This window comes from Arachis duranensis, chromosome 3 (genome assembly GCF_000817695.3).
Source record: "Arachis duranensis cultivar V14167 chromosome 3, aradu.V14167.gnm2.J7QH, whole genome shotgun sequence".
NCBI classification, from domain to species: Eukaryota; Viridiplantae; Streptophyta; class Magnoliopsida; order Fabales; family Fabaceae; genus Arachis; species Arachis duranensis.
This window is the reverse complement of record NC_029774.3, coordinates 42,269,650-42,280,208: the sequence shown is the minus strand read 5'-3', so window position 1 is coordinate 42,280,208 and position 10,559 is coordinate 42,269,650. Positions and strand designations below refer to the sequence as shown.

The 10,559-nt window shown below is 25.6% G+C and overlaps 2 protein-coding genes across 2 annotated transcripts; both read right to left on the bottom strand.

Moving 5' to 3' along the window:
- Positions 1–19: 19 nt before the first annotated feature.
- On the bottom strand, positions 20–1,660 carry LOC107478998 (cytochrome P450 71A1-like). Its single transcript, XM_052258278.1, has 2 exons — positions 1,199–1,660; positions 20–412 (listed from the first exon to the last, which is right to left on the bottom strand). The coding sequence occupies exons 1-2, from the start codon at positions 1,658–1,660 to the stop codon at positions 20–22; spliced, it is 855 nt and encodes a 284-aa protein (XP_052114238.1).
- Positions 1,661–4,022: 2,362 nt separating this feature from the next.
- Positions 4,023–6,381, bottom strand: LOC107478896 (cytochrome P450 71A1). Its single transcript, XM_016099049.3, has 2 exons — positions 5,314–6,381; positions 4,023–4,737 (listed from the first exon to the last, which is right to left on the bottom strand). Exons 1-2 carry the CDS (start codon positions 6,379–6,381, stop codon positions 4,114–4,116), a joined length of 1,692 nt encoding a protein of 563 aa, XP_015954535.1. The 3' UTR covers positions 4,023–4,113.
- Between the last annotated feature and the right edge of the window lie 4,178 nt (positions 6,382–10,559).

The window sequence follows — 10,559 nt, the reverse complement described above, 5'->3', positions numbered from 1 at the left end:
ATATATATATATATATACACTAAAGAGAGAATTGAAACCAAACCAAGAGGAGTGATTTCATGGTATCTCCATTGAGCTCAAACTCAAGCATGTCCCTCTCTTGAAGTTGAAGAAGTACATCAACGAAATCTTTATTATTATCATCACAATTTTTCTTTCTCTTATGCTCTTCAATAACCTCTTCTAAAAACGCATCTAATTCAGCAAAAGTAACTTTTAATCTTGACATGAAACCTGTAAGAACATCAACCCAATCCAATGAAGGGAACAAATCTCCAACCCCAAGTGTTGTTAATTGTGACATCATCTTTCTCAGAACCTTAGCAATGCTTTTTCTACCATCATCACTGGTTTCGAACCTTTGCCCGAAAATGCACCTACTAGATATGTTTGTTGATGTTGCAATAATCATCTTAGATAGATTCACTGACAACCCTTTTGCACAAACTTCATGGATAGAATTTTTGCTTAATTAAAATTTTTAAAAAATAAATTCATAATATGACATTAGACCTTTAATTATTTAAAGTTCTATAATTCGATCTTTATTAACTTTAAAGATAAAAAAATTATAACACTAATAAAGCAAAAAAAAGTTTATATAAAAAATTGACACACATCTTAATAAAAAATTTATATGGACGTATTAAAAATATAATTGTTTATGTATTTTTTTTATTAATTAAAATTTTTTGGAGAGATAATTTTATGTTTGTGATATCACAGTATCAAAATTTATACGACCTGAAAAAAAGCCTATGTGAAAATTCACGCAAATAAAGAAAGAGATTCTTGCATAAAATAACTGTTAGAAATATAATCATTTATATGTCTTTTTCTATTAGCTTAAACTTTTAAAAAAATAATTTTATAATATAACGTGAGAACTTTTATGACTCAAACGTCTAGAGTTCAGTCCTTATTCAAAAAAAATTAACATAAGACTAATAAAAAAAAGCCTATACAACAAAACTCTCGTAAATTCAAAAGAGATTCATATATAAAGAGACATCTTAAAGAGATAACTATTCATATGTATCTTTTTATCCGCTTAAATTTTTGAAAAAAAGTGATGTAATAACATTACCAAAGTATTCTTTTGTTTCTCTTATATGTAACAAATAAAATATAAATAAAATAAAATAATTATAAATATATTTTGAATAAGAATGAAGTTTTTGTGTATCATAACTCTTACCCTATTTGTGCTTAGAAGCTCAAGAACACAGAGCTTCCTTTTTTTTCTCCATTCCTCTCCATAGGGTGCAAAAGCAACCTCGTTGCATTGATGGAAGAAAACCCTTGCAGCTTTATTGTTTGCTCTATTGGAGAAAGCAACATCATGTGATTTTGCTATTTCTTCAACAAGTTCTGCTGAAGAGACAACTAGGGCTTGAGTTTGCCCTAATTGAAGCAACAAAAGAGGGCCATATTTTTTAGAAAGTGCCTTTAAAGATTGGTGTGGAAGTGTTCCTAGTTGATGAAGGTTTCCAATTAATGGTAGCTTTGGTGGAGATGGTGGAAGGTTATTGATCTTCTTGTTTCTTCTTGTGAACTTAACAATACACAAGATACTTATGATTATGAAACATATGGTAGAGAGTGCTGAATTTGGTTGATGTTGCAATTTCTCTACAATTGATGATAGAACAAATTCCATTGTAATTTTGTTGTTTTTGTGTGTGCCTAGCAATGCAAAGTTGACATCTCTTAATTAATATAATGCTCAAGATGATGTTGAAATACCTAACATTCAAGTCAATTCATTAGTGGATGTTGACCGCTTTGACATTTTGATCCTCATAATTTTGTTTTTTATGGTAGACATGATAACAAAATTTCTTATACTTACTCATTAAAATGTGCTTTTAAAAGAAAAGTATTCGCATCTTTATAAAACATATTTGTTTTTTTCTTTTTAACGAATGTGAGACTTTAAAAAATAAACTTATGGTATTACTAATGTCAAGTTACTATCTTTTTTAAGAGTGTATGAAATATTCTTTTCTAAATATTATGTTTTGTGTATATAAAAAGTTAGCCACTAGTCAACCACTGTATATAGAAATATGTATTTAGTATTTTATAAAAATATTTTAATAATAAATAAATTTGATTATTTGCCTATTATAAATATGATTATTTTATCAACTATGATATATTTAATTATTCTAGTAGCTAATATTTAGTTAAAAAAATATAAAATTTTTATATATATAAATATATACAACATAGTGATAGATATATTTAGTGACTAATTTTCAATATATATGAAATACTTTTGTTTTCATGCGATAAATAATGCATAGCTTTAATCAATTATTACTATTTAAAAATTTTAGTGGGCTAGTAAATTAATGAAACGAAGAAATCATGTGCCACATATATTTAATAAGACTGTTAGTAATTTAAATTGTTATTTTAATTCTTTTAAAAAATGTACGATAGTGTGATAGCGAACTTCAATGGTCCTCTACAGTGCCAGCACTTTAAACGCTGCAATATATATTATATGGTTTCAAAACGACAATATAAACTTTGATAGTGTTTGGCCGATGTCTGATTTTTTTTTTTCATGTAAATTGTGAATGAGGCTGAATGCCTAATTTTGTTAGAGAATGCTAATGTGCAGGTACAGATTCAGAAATAATGATATTATGAGAGGCTAATAATACATATAATATTAAAAATTATGTAAAAAGAATTATATAATATAAAATATATTACAAAAATATACGGATAGAGAATATATTTTAAAGTAAAAAAATATGTGTATACTTTTTACTAATGAAGTGGTTGATTCTTCGTATCATAAAATTTACTGATAATAGAATTTGTGTCAAATTTTTCAGTAATTTTTTTTACAATATAATAATTAAAAGACAATTAGCAAAAAATTCATCTTTTATTTTTTTTCTAAGTTATTTTTCATAATATTCATAGTTGAAAAGAATCTCTTAATTGTAGCAGTTGAAATAGAGAGAATTAATACCAAATGAATAAAAAAACGGCCACAAAAAAAATTCAATTTATGAGATTTGAAAATTTTTATTTAATTAAAAAATATTAATAATAATATCTTTTTCAAATTTTTTTAATATTGTTACTTTTTAGATATTAAAAATCATTAATATTTAAATTAGACTAAATTTTTATTTATATTAGATTAAATACTAAATAATTTTTTAAGAAAATTAAATTATACACAATAACTTATTACTATTAAAAAAAGTTGGGGGCCGAGGCCGCCACTCGCCCCCTTATGTCCGACCCTGCTAATGTGTTTTGAAAAAGAAAATGTACTTTTAAAAAAAATGACATGTTATTAGAAATAAAAAATAAATTAATAAATTTTATAATTTTATTAAAAAGTGAATAAGTTGATTGATAGATTGCTCTCTTAAATTTGAACTATTAATAGAAATCTTAAGTGGGTGTGGCGGGGTGATGCACTTGGATGTTTTCAACAAATAAGTTTGCATGTGGAAAGTGAGGAACAACAAATAATTAAGTTTGCATGTGCTTAGAGTTGATTATAGAATACGATTGTTTCCTTCTTTTCCTTTTCCTCCTTTTTTTTTGGGCTTATGTTTTTCTCTTGTCCTTGTGTTTTCTGCTTTGGAGCTGAGCTGCGCTCCTCTTAAATAAAAAGTTAAAACGGGATAATTTAATGTATTGATAGTATAAAATATTTTATACAGTAGTTCAATTGTATATTTATTTTTCTAAATAATCATTTGCACGTCTAATGTAAAAACATGTTATTTTTGTTGATATGACGTTATGTAATTAATAATTAGATGTACGTACGTATAAAATTGTTTTAAACTGATAGTGTATTAAAATTAAATTAATTATTATTAGTATTTTATTCGAAGAATAGTGAATGATTAGTAGAATAATTATTCCTATCAAAATAATTAACAAACAAGAATAAATTATCTTTTAACTTTTATTATTTTAATATATTTCAATCATTTTCTTAATACAAAACAACATTATTTAAAATACAACATACACTTAACTAAAAACAAAAAGAGTAACATATATTTTTTAACCTAATTTACAAAAAACTCACAAAATATATTTTAAGAACATGCAAGTATTTCAACTTTAAATATCGCAACGCGGCATTATCGGTTGAAGATAAAGTGGAACTTTCCTGTTGACAGTGAGGCCAAAGGTCTCAGACATATCTAGGGCATGACCAGGTACACCACTTTGATTTGGTAGCTTCCAATCAAACCAACATAAAAGATTAGCAAGAACATATTCAACTGAAGTAAGTCCAAATGTCATTCCAGGGCATTTTCTTCTTCCAGAACCAAATGGTAAAAATTCAAAGCATTTACCATTGAAATTAACCTCATTGTCTTCAAATCTTTCAGGTATAAACTCATCAGGTTCTTGCCAAATTTGAGGATCTCTTTGAATTGCCCAAACATTAACATAAACCATTGTTTTTTGAGGAATATCATAGCCTTGGAGTTTGGTTTTACATGTTGTTTCTCTTGGAGTCAAAAGAGGAGCAGCTGGATGTAATCTTAGGGTTTCTTTGATGACACATTTTAAGTAATTCATTTGATTAATATCATTTTCTTCTAATTTTGATTTGTTGCCAATAACTCTTCTTACCTCTTCTTGGGCCTTTTTCATTTTGATTGGGCTTCTCATTAGCTCTGTGAAAGCCCATTCTAGTGTTGATGAAGTTGTGTCACTCCCTCCCAAAAACATGTCCTGAAATTTAATTTAATTTTATATGTATAAGCATATAGTCAAATAGGAAAAATCAAATAAAAGTGAAAAAAGAAACAATTTTTCATTTTTTAGGTAATTTTTTGGATTCTATATATAAGTATATACAAAATAAATATTAATGTTGAAAAGTCAGAACAAAAATTGCTAGATTGATATAATTTAGAAAATAATAATAACAAATAATAATCATTGGAGTGAAATTTTCTTTAGAGATTTTAATGAATATATATATCATACAATTTAATTTAATAGTTGAAAATTATCTTTTCATTTTTCATAATAATCCAACAATTATTTTCATGATATTACCAGAAAATAACGAATTATCGATAAATTTATCAACAAATTTTATCTATTAGTACAAATTTTATTAATAATATTCTTTAAAGAATTTTTTACGAAGATAATTTACGGACGAATTTTTTTTCGATAATCAATTTATAGATTTGGTAAAAAACATTCAATTTTTCAACAAATTTTTTGTCAAAAATTACAGTCATCTTGGCAAGTGTGGATATATATACAGAAAATATGAGATAGAGAGAAATTAAATACCAGTATGAGTGCCTTAACATCATCATCACCAAGCTCAAAGTCAACCATAATAGCCTTTTGATGTTGAAGAAGAGTGTCCACAAAATCTTTCATCTTATTATTATGATCATCCTCTTTGCTTGCCATCTTATGCTCCTCAATTACATGATCAAAGAAAGCATCCAACACTTCAAAAGTGTCCCTATACCTCTTAACTCTTCCACTTATTAGAACATCAACCCAACCCAACATTGGAAAAAGATCCCCAACCCCTAAATCCAATAGATGACTCATTACCTTCCTCACAATCTCACCAAACCTAAAATTATTTTTATTTTTATTTTTATTTTTATTATCCTTATTATTATTACCTTCTAGATCATGGTACTTCCTACCAAATATACACCTACTTACAATGTTGTTTGTTGTTGTAATTATTATCTCACTAAGGTTTACATAATTAGTAGAATTACTATAACTACTATTATTAATATTCATGCAAGATTCACGTAATTTATTAATCAATATTGTAACCTCTTCTTCTTTTATATATTGGAGTAATTGAACCTTTTTTGCGCTAAGCAACTCAAGAACACAAATCTTTCTTTTCTGTCTCCATGCTTCGCCGTAGGACTCGAATGCGATGTCCTTGCAACCATATAGCAAGACCCTCGTGGCCGTATGGTGCGGCCGGTTAGCGAAAACCACATCGTTTGTTTGCATGACTTCTTTCGCCAATTCGACCGACGAAACTACCAAAACTCGAAGGTGGCCTAGGTAAAGCAAAATTAAAGGGCCATAGGTTTTTGATAGAGATTGGAAAGTGCGATGAGGAAGTGTTCCTAGTTGATGGTAGTTTCCAATGAAAGGGAGTTTTGGTGGACATGGTGGTAGCTTCAATTTGGTTCTTCTAATTTTGAGTTTATGAAAAAACAATAGTAGTAGTATGATGATTATGAAGGTAGATATAATAAAAAACATAGCATCATCTATGTTATATGGTAGTAATTTTCTCCTCACATATGATAATACATTTGGATCCATTATCGTTATTATTGTTCTTCCATTCATCATCTCAATAATGATCATGAATCACTATATATAAGTGCCGCCATTGGAGATGGCGTGAGTACCCAAGAGGCTGGGATACTTATCATTAAAGTATATATTTGCTTTTTATTTTTAATATTAAAGTATATTTGTAATTGTGGTGCCAACTTGCTTTTGCGATCATCTCCGTCACCAGAATGCTGATTTAATGCAATTGCATGACACGATGGACACTATTTAAACGATGGCGGGAAATCACGTCGTTTTAGTTTTTTGTGGGTTAAAACTCTCTTTCTTTCTACTACGACGATCATAAGTTGCCAAACATAAAAAAAATCCTTATACTACGTGGTTTCCAAAAGAGTTTGTGCGCGAAACCAATGCACCGTCATTTAAGTAGTGTCCATCATGTCATGCAATTGCGCTAGATCAGTATTCCGATAACGGAAATGATCGTAGGAGCAAGCTAGAGTCACAATTATAAATTTAAAGATTTTAATTGGGGCCAACGAAATTTTGGGAGTTATTTTGAGTATCTGGTAAAATTTTAGAGGCCAAATTGAGATTTAACTCGTATATATTATATTATATCATAAAAATGAGAGGTGTATTATGAAATTATGAAGGACAATTAAAAAAAATTAAGAGTGAAATTTAAATACAAAAAATATGAGAATAAGATTTGTGTTTATGATTTTTTTTATTTGCTAAAATAAAAAATTGAGGAACGTTATTTATAAAATTTTATTATTTTAAAATCACAGATCTAATAGTAAAATTTTTGTACCTATAAAATTTTATAATAAAATTTGATCCTTAAATTTTTCATTTCTACACTAAAAAAATCACATCATATTTATTCATCTCTAAAAAGATTAGTTTATATTCTATAAAAAATTTTAGTTAACCAGTACTAGTGAATTAAGAATTTAGGTTTTACAATTTAAAAATAATGTTAAGAATTTATGATTTAGAAGGTAAGATAAATAAAATACTTTTTAAAAGAATTAGTTAATGTTGGCCGAAAAAGTTGATTTTTTAAGATTATATTTTAAAGAGAGATTGAAACTAAGAAATAGAGATTAGGAGATAAAGACTGATAGATAAAATTAAAAGATAGAGACTGAAAGATAAAAATTAAATTAAATCTCTATATTATATTTTTGGTGTAAAATATATTTAATTAAGTTATATCTCACTTATCATATTTAGTTTAAAATAAAAAAAAAGAGATTAAGGGATAGATTTAGAATTTAAAAAGATAAACGAGAATATTTTTTAAAAAATAAAATACTATTAAAATTTCGATTGTTATCTCTAAAAAATTCAATTTCTTGAGTTTTCTGTTTATTTTTTTCGAAGTACTTAAGAGACTAAAAATTTATGACTAGAATTAAAATTTTAGTTCCAACAAACACAATATATCAATACTCAATTTTAGTCTTTCAATCTTGATTCTAGTCCCAAAAAATAAACACAGTCTAATATTACTCATTTTATATTTTTAAAGTCGAAATATATAATTTTTTTATTAGAAAAAAATTATCAGTTTGATTTCTAAATGACATAATAAATGTGGGCAGCTGCTAAAAATGTTTTATTAGTGATTTACACTTTAATGATTAATTATTACTCACAACCACTACTATAATTAAGTTTAATTTAGTTTGCTTATGTTTAGATTTGCATAAATTTTATATAATTTTTTATTTAATTATAATTTTTTAGTTGAAATTAATTAAAATAATATCCTAAAAATGTTTAGTCATACAAATTATAATATTATGTCATGATAATAAATTTATTGTATATCTCTAAAATTTAATCAGATAATCCTTTTTAAAATTTAAACTAAACCTAACTCTATAACCAAACAAATAAATTTAAATTTAAATGATAATAAATTTGTTATATATCTCTAATAGAACTTTCCCGGCATATAATAAGATAACGACACAAATGTTGCTCTATTATGTGGTTCGGTGCATGGCAAGATATTTTAAAATTTTGATCCCTTGCTTCTTTGTATGTATCCTTAAAATTCAAAGAAACACATCATAATGATAATAACTGTCAGTTACCTTTTATGGTAAGTTTTAAATATTTTAAAATTATTTATTCTTATATTTTTAAATTAAATAATAATTTTTAATTTTTTTTAATAAATAGACACCAATTAGCTACCATAATATTCACGTATATATGATTACGAAGGTAGATATAACAAAAAACGTAACATCATCTATGTTATATGGTAGTAATTTTCTCCTCACATATGATAATGATTTAGATCCATTATGTTATTATTCTTCTTCCATCCTTCTCAGTAATGATCATGAAGCACTATATATATCATCATTGCTAGCTAATGTGCCGCCATTGGAGATGGCGTGAGATCCAAGAGGCTGGGATACTAATCGTTAGAGTATATTCGCTTTTTATTTTTAATTTTTTAAAATAAAAAATTTGAGGATCATTTATAAAAATTATTATTTTAAAATTACAAATTTGATAATCAGATTTGTGTACCTATAAAATTCCATCATAAAATTTGGCCCTTAGATTTTTCATTTTTACACTAAAAAAAACACATCACATTTATTCATTTATAAAAAAATTAGCTTATATTCTATATAAAAAAAAATAGAACGAACCAATTTTTAGTTAGTTAGTACTAGTCAAATTTAAAATTTACAATTTACAATTTAAAAGCAATGTTAAGATTTTATGATTTAGAATGTAAGATAAATAAAATATTTTTAAAAAAAATTAATTAATATTGGTTGAAAAAAATTGGTTTTCTAAGATTATGTTTAAAAGGGAAATTAAAATTAAGAAATAGAGATTAAAAGATAAAAATTGAGAGATAAAGATTGAAAAGATAAAAACTAAAAAATAAAAACTAAATTAAATCTCCATATTATATTTGGTATAAAATATACTTAATTAAGTTATGTCTCGTTATCATGTTTAGTTTAAAATAAAAATAGATATTAAAGGATAAATTTAAAATTTAAAAAATTAAATGAAAATATTTTTAAAAAAATACTATTAAAATTTCAATCTGTATCTCTAAAAAATCTAATTTTCTAAATCCCTACTTTTTAAAAGTATTAAAGAGACTAAAGTTTTATGACCAAATTAAAATTTTAGTTCTAATTTTTTATCAACAAACACAATATGTCAATACTCAGTTTCAATCTCTCCATTTTAATTCAAATCTCAAAAAATAAACACAATCTAATATTACTACTCATTTTATATCTTTTAAAGTAAAAAATACAATTTTTTTCTATTAGAAAAAAATTATCAGTTTGATTTCTAAATGACATAATAAATGTAGGCAGCTACTAAAAAATGTTTTATTAGTGATTTATACTTAGTTGATTATTACTCACTATCCCCACTACTATAATTAAGTTTAATTTAGTTTGCTTATGTTTAGATTTACATAAATTTTGTATAATTTTTTTATTATTTGAGATTATTTAAGATAGTATTCTAAAATTTTTAGTCATATAAATTATAATATTATGTCATGATAATAAATTTATTGTATATCTCTAAAATTTAATCAGTAAATCCTTTTTAAAATTTAAACTAAACCTAACTCTATAACGAAACAAATAAATTAAAATTTAAATGATAATAAATTTGGTATATATCTCTAAGAGCTAGAACTTTAATTTCCTCGTATAAGATAACGACACGAATGTTGTTCTATCACGTGGTTCGGTGCGTCGACAAGATACTTTAAACTTTTGATCCATTGCTTCTTTCTTTGACTCTGTGTATTCTTAAAACAAAGAAACACACTACAATGATAATAACACTGCCACGATGATTACATACTACAAAAGAGAGGTGTATTATTGTGACAGATATTATTGACGTTATATGTTATACATTATCTTCAGTACCATATAGATACATATAACACAGTCTCCAAAGTAGGCTTGTGATATGATAGAGATATATAGGAACTTAACATATCAACAAGATGAGAGAGGGAAAAAAAATCTTGAACTATATATGATTTTTTTTTTTTTTGGGATTCTTAAGAATTCAGATCCCGAGATCGCATCATCCACATGAATGAGAATTATTATGAGTACATATCTACCGTTAAAATTTCAGCAGAATATATATCCAAATAGGAGAAATAATTGACGCATCCAAACCTCTATTTGATGAAGAAAAATTAACAATGCAAATTT